The following is a 16492-nucleotide window of genomic DNA, read 5'->3' on the forward strand; positions in this document are numbered from 1 at the left end:
ATCCTGGCTTGCATCAGCAATAGCATGGCCAACAGGGACAGGGAAGTGATCTTACCCCTGTACTCGGCACTGGTGAGGCCGCACCTCGATTACTGTGTTCAGTTTTGGGCCCCTCACTCCAAAAAGGACATTGAATGACTCGAGCGTGTCCAGAGAAGGGCAACGAAGCTGGTGCAGGGTCTGGAGCACATGTCGTAGGAGGAACAGCTGAGGGAACTGGGGTTGTTTAGTCTAGAGAAGAGGAGGCTGAGGGGAGACCTCATCGCCCTCTACAGCTACCTGAAAGGAGGTTGCAGAGAACTGGGGATGAGTCTCTTTAACCAAGTAACAAGCGACAGGACAAGAGGTAGTGACCTCAAGTTGCACCAGGGAAGGCTTAGACTGGATATTAGGAAGCATTTCTTTACAGAACGGGTTGTTAGGTGTTGGAATGGGCTGCCCAGGGCAGTGGTGGAGTCCCCATCCCTGGAGGTGTTTAAGAGTCGGGCTGACATAGCGCTGAGGGATATGGTGTAGTTGAGAACGGTCAGTGTTAGGTTAATGGTCGGACTAGGTGATCTTCAATGTCTTTTCCAACCTAGATGATTCTGTGATTCTGTGAAATATTATAGAGGTATTTTAGATCACCAGAAGTAAAAATTCTCCATAGTCTAAACGTGAGGAGACTTTTACTCACTGGTATGGGAATGGAAACGGTCAGTGCCAGCTTCCAGTTTAGAATGATGCCATGAGACCAGCACGTGTTGCTTACAGGATCCTCCTCTGTATTGTAACTGACTCAGTTACAGTCAACATGGGATGTGTGAAAGCTTCTCTAGACACACAAACTGTAAAGAATTGGGCAATACGCTATGGCTTTCAGTGATAATCTGCTGCCTCATTGCTTTGTGCAATGAGATTTTTGGATGGCCAGAAATGGCTCAGCAGCATCTGATTCTTCAGCAACTGATGCTGAATATCTGAAAATCCTAGACAAATGCTCCTGGTTTATGCAAAGAGTGACTATATGTGCAGTCAGGCTAACGCAACAAAGATGCATGGGATTCACTGCCCACATGATGTGGGATCCAGGTAAGCATATGTAATGGGTCTGCTGCCTTTGTACTGCCCATGTAGGTGAGAGTGAGCCTCCTTTCTGTTATTCCTGGTGTTCATTACCTGCGAATCTGAATCAGGTTGTTTCTAAGAGGTTTGCTCACTGTAGTCCTCCCCATGTAGTATACTCACTGTGTTATATTAATAACTGAATATTCACATATGAACAACCATTGTGGTACACAGATTTTGTGTGTAACAACCTTTAAAAATACAGTACTAAGAATTTTTCATTGAATATCCTATATATTAGGGATAGGTCTTGTATGGATATCAGAGTGGCAGAGACTGTGTATATTTACCAATAATGAAAGTAGTGTTCGCAGCTAAAATTCTAATGCAAGGAAATATTTTGTAAGGTTTATAAGAAACAGGTAGTTTTTAAAAGAAAAAAATAACCTGTCAGGTATTGGTTAATGTTGAAACTTTTCCATCCTAGTTTCACATGCTTTCTGTCCCACCTATGAAGATAGTGCAGGCTTTGCAGGTGTCACACAAAACTCTGCAATCAGATTTGTAAATGCAGGTCATTGGATCATTACTAAAAGATACTGTATTTGTCCTTATATGGGCTAGTCCAACCATGTGCAGAGACTATCAAAACCCTGACATAGTGGTTTAATCTCATGAAATCCCTGGCCCAATTGCCTGATGCAGGAAGTTATAGTTCCCTCAGCTTTAGAGAGCTGATGCCATTTCATACCTCCTTGACAGAGGAGGCTCTGAGTTTATAGGCTCCCTCGGTAAATCACTGTATGGTGAAAGTTTATCAACCCCTGCAGGCTTACCGAGTCTAGGGGATGGACTTGGAACCAAGTTGTTTGAGGACTTAGTTTGCACCACCCAGTATTGTATTAGGAAAGGAATTGTGCTATTGGAATAGGCATGACTTAAAACTGGAGGATGTTGTGATTATTGCTAGCTAGAAATGTAAGAGAAACCCCGTCCAAAACAAGCATAGTGTCCTGAGGATGTGTTGAAATTACGAAGAGTAAATTCAGATATTTTCTAAAAGACTGTCCACAACAAGTTTGTAAATCATTTTTTCCCTCAGTACTGTAACACAGAATAATAGTTGAGGATCTTTTCCTTAGTGTTGTAACACAGAATAATAGATAAGGAGGATAATGGGTTTGCTGAGAAACTATATTATCTGCTTATCATATTCTATCACAGAAGACTTTTGCAATATTAAGGATCAGCTACTGTCAAAGAAAAAAGTGAAGGAAAAGTAGGTGCTAAACTCATCAAATGAAGAGCAACAAAGTACCAGGTAAAGTTAGACATATCAAAATGTGCTACTAGAGATTGATGATGAGCTCAAATAGGGCTGCTAACTTAATATGTAGTCTTTCCTTTAATATTGGCTTCTAACCTCTAAGGTTGGAGAAAGCAATTTTTCTGCTTCTCTTTAATTAAACAGTAGAATTGATGCTGAGAATTAGTCTAATGAATTTTCTTTCCTTATTTGATAAATTGGTCGAAATAGTAATAAAAAATAAAATTAGGAGACATATAGATGAGTACTGTGATACTAGAGCTATCCATCAGCGTAGCTTTTGGAAAGAAAAATAATGTCTAATGATAATTTCTTGAGCTTGTCAACAAATAGTAAAAGACAATAATCAGAATTTTTTTTTCCCTTTAAAGAAAGTTTTTCAAAAAGACCTTCACAAGGGGCTATTAGAAAAGTGTTTGTGGAATAGGAGTACTTTCAAGAACAAGGGACAGAAGACAAAACTAGAAGTATATTATCAGTGTTTGGTGTAGGAAAACTACCACAGGGGAATCCAAAGTCTTAGTGTTGTAAGTGGTGTTTCACATATAGATATTCAATAATTGAAAATAACTGTGACCAATGGTACAGAAACATTTGCGTCTGAGGCAGAATCATTCAAGTCAGGGCTGGAGAAGATAGTAGAGGACTCCATGCAGGAAGATGGGCAGGTTGGCTACATAAGTGTGGTGTTGACAAATGCAGAATATTGCACATCAGGCAGAAAAATGGATGTGACGATGCTCACTGCTCTGTTCTAGCGTGTCTCTGGCCACTTGGGAGTGGAAGGGAAGATGACCTATGTTTCCTTATGGAATACTTATTCAAGGTAGGTGGAATGATCCAAAGGCAAGATCCAGTTGTTGAAAAGAGTGGCATATGTTAGTAGCAAGCCCTTTCCTGTAATACTGAGTCCTTTATGGGTTAGGCTACCTGAGGAATGTATATAGCAGAAACAGAAGAAATACAAAGAGAAGCAGTGAAAATTTTATTCTTGAATAGACTGACTTCAATATGAGGAAAAAGCTAAGAGACTGTTTACAGAAAAGATAAATAATAAAACCAGAAGTTTATGAAATAAAAGAAAGGAAGATCAGTTATTCCTTTTTACTTTTTCAGTTATTACAGGAAGAACAAGTCATTCAGTCAAATGCTAACATACAAATACAAAATAGGGAACAGTCTTTTATGCAACTTATAACTCACTTTTGGTCCCCATTCACAGAGTATTTCCATATCAGAGAAATAAAATAAGGGACTCATGTATTTATCTCTGCATTATGTGTCCAAATACAAGATTTTGGAGTTAGCCATGAGAAAAGTTGCTCTCACCCTGTCTTTGCAGACCACACCTCTAACAGGTGAGGTTCTGCACACATGTCAAGCTCCGACTATCTAACTTGGCCCCTGCAGCCTTGAGCTACAACCAGGGGGGCCTGGACCTGCACCAATCACCTGTGGTCCTCAAAGGGATGTTGTGGGGTCATGGTGCATCTTGGTTGGTACTTCATAGTATCATGCTTGGTCATGCACTTGCCTGTTTTTTTCTCTTACAAAAATTGGTTTATTTTATATTTTAAGCCACTTTATACTTAGGCCAACATTTTATGAAGTAATGCATATGCCAGAGTTAAAGCAGTGAGAAGGAGATGAGGGACAGGAATAAACTTCCTTCTCTCATTGTAGAACACTTGTCTGGTCTGAGCCCACCTTGCTTTGAAGCATCTAGCACATAATATAGTAAAGAACTGTCTCTTGTTTTGAAGCAGGCTGTAGTTTCTGTGTTTGAGGCAGAGTTCTCACTTAAATTCTGGTGATTTTTTGAACTATCATAAGAAAATTTGCTTTTATTAAATGATGTACATCTTTTTAATGCAATGAAACACAAACCCCTGGTAACGTCATGGGCATTTTTTTAATGGCCCTATGTGTCATGGCCCACAAATCACTCTAAAAAACATGATCTTTTTAGAGATTGTAGTCACAAAGCTCTGTATGGTTGCTTTTGTGCCAAAGGCCTGTCCTGACTGCGTACAGCAGGTTTTAACTTTGACTACAGTATTGGGACCACTCTGAGAAATTTATGGCAAGTTGGGAAAAAAAAAAAAAAAAAAAAAAAAAAGGAAAGGCCAGTTGGGGAAAAAAAAAAAGGAAAGGCCAGTAAAAATAAAAAAAAAAAAAGGTGTCTCTGTCTCCCTTTATTTTCCACTCAATTTGCACTTCTGTAGACACCTGCTGCCATTTTATTGCTAGCTCAGAATTTATTAGAAAACAGGTTTCACCTGTGACATTCTCACATGTGAAATCTTTGCCCAGATTTTGAACCACATTGCTCTCGAGAAAGGGCAGTGACTACATGCAAATACCAGGAGAGATGGTTGACAGGATTGATCATGTGGGGTCAAATGCTAAAAAGGTATGTATGAATGTGATTTTGTTTCTTGAAAAAGTGTCAAAAGACTATCTGTGATATCTGATGTGGTGACATTCACCGTTTCTACATTTTGATATTTTTTTCCATGTGCCTCAGGCTGTTAAGATGCAGAAGTTATCTAATTTATTTTATTTTATTTATTGGACAGGGGTCAGGCACTTTGTAAATTATGGACTGCATTCTCAGTGAATCAAAATATTTAGGTTGCTTGTGAGGTTCAGTCCTTGGCATCGTGTCACTAATTACTTTTACACAACTCTGAAATAATGACAAAAGGAAAATGCATCAACAAAGAAAGAGAAATTAAACTTTATAAAACAAAACAAAAGCTACGTCAGAAATAAAAAGTGTTATTTAAGGGGAAAAGCGAGTGACCAAATGTGCAGTCTGGATTCAGTACAATGTTATATGGCAAGAGAAGAGACACTTGGCTTTGGATCTTCTCCAGGCAGAGGAAAATTTGTGACATAAATTTTCTTTGATAAATATTCCTGAGAAACATCTTTGTATTTTAATCTTAATGAATGTTTGTTTTAATCCAGTGGTCTCTTGGTTTGTTGTGGGGTTTTTTTGGTGTTTTTTGTTTTGTTTGCTGTGGTTTTTTGTATCTCATTTCTGATTCTTTTATATTATGAATATACCACAGTGGCAACTGTTGTAGATCTGTCTGGCTTACAGGCTAATTGATAGTAGAAGGTAGTCAACCCTGTACCTGGATGGCATTAGGGCCTTTGAAGAGTGTCCTGATATTCTGATTTTCCCATACTTATGCTTCAGAATATTGTAGCAGTATTTTCTCGGTTTTTCCCCATACAAGGTGCAGAAGCATCCCCAGGGGCCTTCAGCATTCTACCCTGGCAATGTTTCTAGCCTCTGGCTGTCCCATGTAATGAGATGAGAAGCAAGAGTTAAGCCTCAATAGAAATAGCAATAACAACAAGCCATTGGTCTGTTTTATACCATACTTACATATTTATTTCTCTATAATAGTGGCTGAATTGGAGTCTGTGTGTTGAAAGTAGGAGTTCAGCTTTTTGCTTTGACAGAACCAAATGACATTAGTTTTGGTTTTACTCAAAAGTGGAAAATGACTCATAAAACTGCATCAGAGCACCGTTAAAATAAATGAATGGGTATGGTATGCTTTTGTAACTTTATAAATGAAGCATAACTCTACATACTCATTGATTGCTGTTTCAGTGTGCAAGGTGTAAGATAGCAACGCTTTATAACTTCTTCCCTTACAGAAATGCATTTAACGACATTAAAATCATTGCTTAATTTACAGTTTGATCTTCCCAGTGACATGTATAACAAGTTAAATATCAGTAGAGTGCATTTAATAAACACTAATTTGTGTTAATCTTATCATAGGCTGTATATGTAACATAGGGACCTCATGTGTGGTGCAGTAGAAAACGAGTATTTTTACAAATTTGTTCTGAATTTAAAAACTGTACATTTCAGCATCTATATTTTTTGAACCATTTACTAGGTAGCAGTTACATAAATTCTTATGATTATACAGACTAAAAAGGAATAAAATAGATAAGCAATTTACAGAATGTAAGAATGTTACCTTTTTTGTGTTCTTTGTCTAATTACTATTACAGTCTAAACTGTAAACTGGTTCAGATAGGTCTTTTGTAAGAAATATCCTCTAATTCTTCACTGCTCTTCCAGTACAAAGTGAATAGAAAATGTAATATTATTTGGAATTATTTTATATTCCCACTTCTTCTCTAATCCAACGGAGTATATAAAATGAAGGGCAACCATGAATTGAGCTATATGTGTTTCTATCATGCCCACTGCCGAAGAGCTCAATCTGGTTAGCTGAGGGTGGCTGTAGTTTTATGCTAAAAGTGTAATAAATGATCATAATGGCACTTAAAGACAACCGCTTCTAGTGAAGAGAAGCAGACAGTAGATAAACCTGTGGATGTGGAGAATTTTGATTGCAAACACCAGAGCAAGCCTCACGGCCACAAGAGGATGGCTGGAGTGCCTTCACAAAACACCTAGGGCTAAGTGCTGTGGGTTATTCCGAAACAACCTTGCACATTTAATTGCACGATGCTTTTTTTACATCAGACAATCAGTGGAATCAAATCTGTTTTAAACTCAGCATCCTTAGTGCACAGGTTAGTAAGAGCAGACAATAGTGGGAAAAGCAGTCAGATCAGAAACACAGAGACAAAATGTGATGACTCTAACCCTGTTCAGTGGATGAGTTAAAAAAAGAGACAGAATTGTTATTTGGGAAGTGAGGAGAATGTGGTGATAAAGCCTACAGGAATTATATTGAGACCCATGCAGAAAGGCCCATTGGATTAAGCAGAAAGATCTCAATTTCAGTGCACTTGGAATCACACTCAACAATTATTATCTACTTGTACAAATAGATCACAGTTGTGGTTTTAGGATACCAAGGCTCAGAAGCTTCTGTTTGGCTATAAAACTTAGGCTGCCTGTTCAGAAGAGACTCGGGTTTCTACCAACCACTCCTCCACACACGCACTGCGGGGAAAGGGGAGTAATTTCCTTTTGATAAGAGTTGGTTATCTGTATGAAATGAGTTAGGTTCATTGTCGGGTATATTGTGGAAGGCATTTACATGTTTGTAACAGTCATTGGAAATGACACCGAGGAGGAACATTCCTGCTGATGTTGTGATCCAAGAGGCTGAAGATCAGATGGGCACTGACAGTAAGCAGGACTGTTACTCAGAAAGTAATCATCCCAGTCAGGATGGAGGCAGAGTAGGGAGACTGCATGTAAGGTGAGGCTGTGGGCTTTGGTCAGGATGGTACGTTACGTGCAAAATAACTGTGCTGAAAAAAAGAACACAGGAAAAAAAAACTTAGAGCAACAGGTTTCTATTTTAGCAATATTTTATGTTCAGAACCTTAACGAGAAACTGTACATTTGAAATCTAGTTAGCTTCTTAAATAATTTCAAGCACAGTTCCTACCCGTGGATATGCTCTCTATTTTTGTGATTTTTTTTTTTTTTTTTTTTTTAAACCGTCCTGTTTTTAATTTTTTTTCAAGCTGCTTCTGTGCAGACTGAGGCGACGAAGACAAACAGTAAAGAGACCCTGTAGCTAACTGACAGTATAGAGAAGTAGTAAAAGAAGCTGTACACAAAATAAAGGAACTTGGGGGGGGGGGGGGGGGGGGGAAACACACACGACACAAAATCAAGAATGTATCTCTCTTAATTTTTCTCATTTTCACAATTAGAAGTTAATTTTTGCCAAATGTATATGCAATTTAAGTTAAATGTGTTTACATACACTACCTCTATTTCTAAAAACCCCATTTATATTATAGTTTACATTTGTATTAATTTTGAGGTTCCTTTACCCTGGCTGATGTGGAGTGGACAGGATCAAAGGGTGCTGACATCCTTTTAAAAAATGATTAGGAACTTTATCGTAATATTTAACGACCCAGAGGGAACTTTGAATTCAAATTTTCGATGAAGGTTCAGATTTCTTCTTAAGGGTAGTGTCAGCTCTTTTTTACAGGGAGGGTTGCAGATGGTAGGCCCCTGCTGAAATTGCAAGTAAATAGCTGATAAATGAGGGCTTCCCACTTGCAAATGAGATGGTTTTACTTTTCCTTGAAGAAATTCAGTAAATTGAAAAACTCTAAATAGCACAGAAATTTCAGTCCTCCAGACCGCCTTCTCCTTCTCAGATTTTGCTATACTATATTCAGCACTCAGTTTTGCCAACACTGAACATGCCTGATGTGGCATTTACATTCTTTAAAAAAAGCATAGATTAGTTATATTTCTAAGAGTTAACTTCTCCTCTTGACACATGTACTTAATTCCCATTAATGGAAATGGCAGCTAGGCATGCACACTGAAAGGAAAAATCTGTTCCTAAGCATATGATCCAAACTGCATTGTAGCTAAACATTTCCATACTCTGAAGTAAGCACTTATTATTTGCAAGATATTCTTCATAGTAAATGCATCAACCCCACTCTATTCTCCCTCCTCTCTCTCATAACCTGTTCCAAAACACCCTTTCTTAGAAATCTTACAGATTCATTCTTAATGCTGCAGTTGTTTTGGATGTGTGCCTAAAAAAGAAAATCCATTTAGGATCTTCAGTTTTGCATATTTTCTGTGAGAATTTTCCAGTAAAACATTCTGTGGAACATCTTGCATTTCCTTGGACTTTGTAGGTCTCTATTATTAAAACCTACAGTGAAACAACAAAACCTAAAAAGCTTTTTTTTTTTTCCCCAGCACTTCCTTTACTTACTGTATTGCAGTATCTGCCAAAGGCACTAGGTTGAGGTACTATCATTTGATGATTTAAAAAAAAAATAAAAATGTTTCGTTTAAGGTTTTCCTTCTGCCAGTATGCTTGTATAAAGACCTGTGGATTCTGTCTATGCAATATTCCAGAATTATGGTATTTCTAACTTGAGCTGGGTGGATAATTAAATTTTTTGGTTCCCCTCTTGAACTGGAGAACCACAATAGCGACAAAAAATTCAGTTAAGCTGAATAAGTTAAAAATTCAGATAGGAGTTTATGATTTGAGTTGTTTCTTCTCACCCAAATGAAAATCAGAGCTTTTTTGTTTAGTTCAACCCAAATTGTCCTCTTTTACCTGGACTTGTTTGTTTGGGAACCCCTTAAAGGAAGCAAAGCAAGGGAAATGTAGATTCACTGAACTGCTGGGGGGTGGGGGAAGGTTTCATTTTTCTTATCAGTTGAAGATATATCAACTTATATCCTGAATTCTTAGTTTGAGAAAAGAATTGAGAGAACTGAATGTGGATTTCCCAGGTTGCAAGTGGGTTTCATAACTATGACCCGCTAGGTAAAAAGGGGCATCAGGCCTTGCTATTACTAGTCAAAAGTTTGAGCACAAGATGTGTTTAAAAAAACTGGACAGTTGCATATTACATACATTTTCTTCTCTCTTGGTCAGTGGTTATTTTTCCCAGTTCCTCAGTTTTTCCACTTTCTGATACGATAGCAGCCTTTGTGATATGACCTGGCAATTTCTACAAAGCAAGCCTTAAAGTTGATATGAAATAATTTGTAGAAAGGTTTCAGGGATTCCCTCAAACCATTTAACTTGCTTTTTCTCACTCTTGTGATTGCCATTGAATTTAGTATGAGAACATAATTTTATCGCTAAATCTATATAATAGATTACTAATAATCCAATAATAACAATACAATGATACAGTAATACAATAGTAATGGTAATTTCTTTTCTCCTCTTCGGACCCAACTCTGTTTTCCCACACTCATCTGGGAAAGGGAGCTCAGTAGTTGCAGAAAACATAAAATGAAGGAAACCCAGGAGAAGGGGTAGGTACCTGACACAAAATGTATTGGGGTAAGAGTTAATGTAAATTAAGGTAAGGAAAAGGAATGGTTAATGTCAGAAGCATTCAGGGGAATGATTTCTACTTCCTTCCTTTTTTCCATTTCCTCTCCCCTATTCGGCTCTCCCTCTTGTTATCTTTTTCTCTCCTGAATGCTTTATATTTTTTTTTTTTGCTTTTTTTCCCCCCTTTTATTATGGTTCTTTGTACTTTTTCCTAGTCTAGCCAATGTCCTCTTCCATAATTCCTGATGTTGATGGTGATTGCTCTGGTTTATAATCATATTAGCTGAGAGCCAGCAACCAGGAGCCCCATTGTGTTAGGTATAATACCAGCTTGGAGGAGTATGTGATCATTGCCCTGAAAAAGCTCAAATAGGAAATGATATAGGAAGGGGTAAATATATGTGAATGGATGAGGGAAGGATGTGGTAGAAGAAGGGCAGTTGGGGAGTGGAGTTGAGTTGAAAAAAGGGTATGAGGTTAGAGAGCTGAATGGAGCTAATGTGCAGTCAGAATATGGTAGTCCTGCTCTGCCAAAACTGGTGATTTTTTTTTTTTTTTTTTTTTTTTTTTTTGTTAATAAAAGGTGGTCTTAGTTTTTCTCCAGCTGCAGCTTCTGACTGGCTTCTCTCTGCAACTTCTCCCAGGGCCAAGTGTGAGGAAATAGGGGAAGCAAAGCAAGAAGTGGCAGAGAAGGAATAGCATTTATGCATGGGCAATGGTGCATCAAGGGGAAAATGAAAGACCAAGAAAAGGGGCCCTACAAATGTGAATACAGCAATAAAGTATGTTTTAACTGAACAGTAGATGTACAAATCATGCCTTTGTGAGAAAAACGGCTAAAATAGACATGTTTCAGCAGCGTAAGGACTGTGGTCAACTGTGAGGCACATGGAATCTTTGTTTCTCATCCCTTTGCTGCAGTTGGCTAACTATGTCAATTTGGGCGAGCTACTAAGGTTGCCTGCATCTCAGTTTCCTTATTTGAGGCCAAATTCTCCTACTAAGTAGCCTCCTACTCCACACAGAGATCTGCTGATTTGAATGGAGCCCCTGTGGAGTGAGATACTTTTCAATACAAATAAAGTTTTGGAATTGGCCCTAATTATATTTATTACCTGCAGAGGAGTAATGTGAGACTTAACGTGGTTTGAGACCCTCAGATGAAAGAGAAAATATTTGGAATGGAATTGTTCTTTTTAATCATCATCTGCCTTTTCAGTGTCTACTTCATAGCTGTCCTAAAAGGGCTAGCCACTAAATAGCAAATGAAAAATCCTTGTACATATTAACTAGGTTTGTCAGACTCCTATGAATGGACCTCTGTAGAAAATATTATTTGCTAGGGGCTACTGAAGGAAGTCAGTTTACCCTGCCCCACGGTGAGGAGCCATTAGATCTACCTCATGCCAGAAGTTGACAGATTGTACGCTACTCAGCTCCGAGCACGGTGGTGGGGTGGTGGTGTAAAGGCAGGCTGGAGGCAGCCTTCGCAGATCCTCTTTTATGAACTGCAGCGAAGGCATCTTTGCTAACTTAGCTTCGGCATTTTGTTTTGTGAATGGTCTAATGCTCTTTAGGGACGATGTGCGTAAGTTGCAAGTGAGTTTGCTGCTTGTGATTAACGTGATCATCCCAGTCTTCTAGCTGATGATGCCTTTATGCCAACACTGGACTGACTGGCCCCTGTGTGAGCCTGCTGGTTTGTAACATATGTGTTGAGAGGGAAAAGGAGCGAATTAAACAGTGTAGCTGTCGGATATTAATAAAAATAAAAAGCTTTTCTATTTGGAATTTTTTTTAAGCTAGTGGGCATGAAAATGTTGAACATTTTATGGCCGCTGTGTGCAAATACGTGTATATATTTCAAAAAGTAAACTTGCTTTCTCTGTGTCACTGGGAGGTAGGGATAAGAGGGGAAGAGAGAGGGCAGTGGACCTAATCAAACTCTTTTGGGTCAAAACCTCATGGTTTTTAAAGGCCCTTAATGTTGTCCAGCTGCAAATTAAAGGAGGAGGGAAAAAAAAAAAAAAAAGAAAGGAATTAGGGCTGGGGAACTGGAAAGAATGGAGTATAGATATGTGGTTGTGTGTGGGTGTGTGTGCATGTGTGTGCTAAAGAACAGGGAGAGCAGTTTTTTTTCTCTTTTTGCTTCCCCCCCCCCCCCCTTTCCCGCTTGCTCAGTGACAGGCTGGACACGGGCCGTGCAGACTGTTGAGGCATTGTGCGCTCCGCATCCAGAGTAGCCCCTGGCTAATCCCCGCGGCTTGGACGGGAATTTCCCCGCGGCGTTCTCCCGGACGTTGCCCCCCCCGGCAGGGCGGGCTGGGGCGGTGCAGCCCTCCCCGCCGAGGGGAGCGGAGCGGGACGGTGGGTGTCCCCGGGGCGGGGTGCGGGGCTGGTGGCCCCGCGGCGGCGGGTGCCGGTGCTGCCCGCGGCTCCGTCCCCGCGTGTCAAAGGTCTATTACCTGATTGCCTCCCTCGCCTGCCAGATTTTTATCTACATAATTAGAAGTGCCGCGGAGGCTGCGCTCCGCCAGCCAGCCGAGGGGCTCTGCGGCCGCGCTTCGCCCACCTTGTTATCAGGGGCTGTCTGGGCTTGGGAAAGTAGGGGGATCCACAGCGGAGGGACTCCTCTTGCTCGCCCAGAGCGGGGGACAAAAAGGGGGCGGGGGGTTGTGTGTAAAAAGAAAACAAGAAAAGCCCTAGCAGACGAACGGAAAGTTTATTTTTGGTGTGTGTGTGTGCGCTCCCGCTGTTTTGGCATGTGGCTACCTTTTCCCTTGCACACAACAGGGCTGTTTGATGGAGTTTGGAGCTGAGGCAACTTTGGGTTTGTTGCCAGGACGGTTCGCAGCACTTTGTGGAAAGCAAGAGCTAACAGTGAGACCGACAGAGTGAGTGACAAGTTGTTTACAGGTTTCCTTGAAGGGGCCTCTGCTATATTTCAATCTGTCAAAGTTGCTTTTCTTCCCTCAGAACAATGCCTGATTGTTGTGCGGGATGGTTGTGTGGTTTTGGATTTTTTTTCCCCTCCCTAAAGAGTGAAAAAGGGAGAGAGAAAGCAAGAGAGCGGAGAGGGAGGGGGGAGAGAAAGGAATGAAAATTCTTCGGAGCACAAATGCCTTTGGTAACATTTTTATGTGTCTAATCTTTTCTCTCCTATTTCAACTCCGAAAGAGTTGATAACTGTTTCAATTTAATCAGTCTGCTCTTGTTTTATCTTCTTTCTCCACTGATCTTCCTCAGCGCAGGGGATTTGCTCCTGGTTTGCCAGTTTAGGTGGATTGTCGGGTTTTTTTTTTTTTTTTTTTCCCCCTCCTCCCCCCTATTTATCCCCCCCCCCCCCCCACCGTTTTTTAGGACATTGAACGAGTTGACTTTTCCCGTTTGGCGGCGACGGGCGAGCAGAATGAAAAGGCAGGGACAGGCACCCTGAGGTTGCCCAGCGCCTGGCAGCCGCGGCGCGCCGCGCCGCTGTGGGGGGAGCTGTGCGAGCAGCCTGCTGCGAGGCGCGCTGCCCCTTTAAGAGACTGGTCAAGGAGTCCTAGCTCAGAGCGAGCGAGCCGGGAGGGAGGGAGGGAGGGAGGGAAGGAAGGAGGGAGAGGGAGAGAGAAAATCAATCGGTTTAGAAGGTTTGGACTCACTTGACAGGTTCAGTTGGAGGCGACCATAGGTGGCTGCTGTGACAAAGGGAAATTGTGCTTTTCCAGCATGCTAACTGACCCTGATTTACCTCAGGAGTTTGAAAGGTGAGTCGAGTTGTTGGGGTGGGGGGGCCGCTGCCTTCTGCGTTGGGGGGGGGTGGTGGTGGTCTTCCCCCCCTCCCCCTCGTTTTTTTTTGTGTTCTATTTTGTGGTTTGTTGTTGCCTTTTTTTTTTTTTTTTTTTAATTTATATGAGCACGCGTGTTTGCGCGCGTGTGCGTGGATCGGCTGCCCGCGGTGCGGGCTCGCACAGGCACGCGGGGACGGGCGCGCAACTTGGCGGCAGGCCGGGGAGATGCTCCCCCCCGTCCCCGTCCGCCGTCCCCCCCGCCCCGAGCGGTACCTTGGCTATTCAAGCGGCGTGTCAGCCAGCCCGGCGTGGGCTGGGGGCGGGGCGGGGGAGCCCCCGTGCCCGCGGCGGGCGCCGCCGAGCCCCTCTTGCCCGGCCGCTCCGGCGGAGCGCCCGCGGCGCGCAGCTTTGTTCCGCTGCCTCGGAGGCTGCCGTGCCCTCCGCCAGTCGCCCTCCCCTGCCCGAACTGGCCCGCCGGGGCACACACCGGGCGGGCGCGGTGCTGTCCTGGGCTGCGCCTTCCCCGCTCCTGCCCGGAGACTCCCCGGGCGGCGGAGGATGCCCGGTGGCGGAGCGAGGCGGGGGGCTCAACTTCCAGCCTCGCCCTCCCGTCAAACTTGGGAAGGCGCTCCGCCGAGCACATGACCTTTTGTTGATCTAGCAGGAACGATTATTTTTAGGCAAGTTAACGTCCCGGCCCTCCGTCAGGAGAACATCCTTCTGCCTGAGAAGGATAAGGGGGGGGGGGGGGGTGTAAGAAAAAAGAAAAGAAAACCAGTGAAACTCCTGCCTCCAAGTTTTGGCCGTCGCCTCTAACGGAGTGTCAAGAGCGGGGTTTGTGTATGACAAGCGGGGTTTGGGTATGACGTAGACTCGCCCGGCTCCCCCTGCCCGAAGCAGGAGCCTTCCCTGCCTGGAATTAAGTTTTTGCTGTCACTGGTGACGGCTTGTGACCTCGGAGAGTTTAGTTCTTATTTCATATGATCTGGCGCTTCTAAGAGGTTTTAAAGCGTTTTCTCAGGCTCTTGTACATGCGTCCATTGATGATCCGGCATCCCTTCCCTCTGGCTTCATTTTTAAAGGTTATTAATAGTCCCTTGTGCAGCTGCAGTAAACAATCCAAACTTTCATTTCTAAGCGGTAAATAAAAGAACGCCAGGATGCGTGTTACTTAGGTTTTTCTCATCTTCGTGAAAGCTACCTCCTGTATAAACATTTGGTTGTATCTGACTATGCAATACAAGCTAGGTGCTAGACCAGCTGGTTAAAAATATGCTAAGTCAAGCTGTTCATCGTTCAAACCTACTGAATTTGATAGTAAAGGCATAGAAAAGAATGCAAGACAAAAACATTTTAAGTGGGCTGAGGAACACGCATGCAGAGAAAGGACAGGAAAGAACGCTTGAATTAAAAGATCAGAGAAAAAATTGGGAAACGCAGAAAAGAACTATTTTAACGCTTTCAATCCTCGTTCTGCAATTAGAACACTTCCTTACTAGAAAGTGGAATTGGCATGGTCGCACTCCTCCGAGGTCATCTTTATTGCAATTAATTTTCCAGACTTACTTGGAATACTTGGCTTTTTCTTTGGTTTGTTATTACAATAATAGAACAAAATTTGTTTTGTTCACGTAAGTTATATTAACTTAGTTCAACTACCTGAGGAAACTGTTATTGTTTCTGGTGTCAAATCTGGTCTAGCATCATGATCATGCATTTGTCTTGTTCATACAGTTGATAGATTCAAGTATTTCATATGCTTCACCAAGATTATACATATACCTTTATAAGCAAGTGATTTCGATTATTCTTTGAACTTTGTGATGAACAGAATACTTGTAAACTCTGTGAAGCAGAATGAAGTCCTTTCATGTTCCTGTTGGAACTTTTTAAAATCTGCAGTCTCTGCATTATAAATATATGTTTATATAAATTTTATATATAAACAAATAATTTTGGACAAAACATCTTCCTTAGAAATAGAATGAGCTGCTTTTTTTTTTTTTTCCCCCCCCTTAGGCATACGTTTCATTTTCAGAGATCCCAGCTTTGCTCTTGTAAACATTGTAGTTAAATAATCAATACGCTGCTCTCCTTTTGCTATGCAGATAATAGCAAGCAGTAGAAATGGGAAGCAATAAAAATGAACCTCAGGACATACAATTTTTTTTTTTTTTAACACTTTTTCCTCTGCAGTTTAAATTGGTAATACAAACCAATATCTCTGTTAATCATTACCATTTGTTTACATTGTGTGTGTTTGACTATAGTTACACACACATACACAGAGTAGATACTGTCTGTGTAATATCTGTGTTTATCAGAAAACAGCCATGAGGACACACTTTCTCTTACAGAGAGATGCGCAGACCCTCAGACACACACATGCTCACAGAGTTCACATGTGTATGTATGCACGGTGCACAGATAATTGTTTTTTAGATATTGACGGTAGGTTATTTTCTCAGTTTCTCGGTGTAAACAGTTCTTGGAGCACATTTCTGCAGTTGCTGGGGTCTGGCATGGTGTACCTGCATGATTGA

General features: G+C 41.5%; 1 protein-coding gene across 12 annotated transcripts in view; it reads left to right on the forward strand.

The window, feature by feature from the left end:
• Positions 1-12469: 12469 nt before the first annotated feature.
• The window catches only part of SOX5 (SRY-box transcription factor 5), a 297407-nt gene continuing 293384 nt past the window's right edge, over positions 12470-16492 (forward strand). For 11 of the 12 annotated variants that reach the window (XM_074826377.1, XM_074826379.1, XM_074826381.1 and 8 more), the window contains exon 1: positions 13773-13925. In XM_074826377.1, the coding sequence (XP_074682478.1) occupies positions 13888-13925 (38 nt within the window). In that variant the 5' untranslated portion in view covers positions 13773-13887. Of the gene's footprint in view, positions 12544-13772; positions 13926-16492 lie in introns of those variants that run through there. The other variant, XM_074826380.1, reaches the window with a different exon arrangement.

This window comes from Strix aluco, chromosome 5 (assembly GCF_031877795.1).
Source record: "Strix aluco isolate bStrAlu1 chromosome 5, bStrAlu1.hap1, whole genome shotgun sequence".
Lineage (NCBI taxonomy): Eukaryota > Metazoa > Chordata > Aves > Strigiformes > Strigidae > Strix > Strix aluco.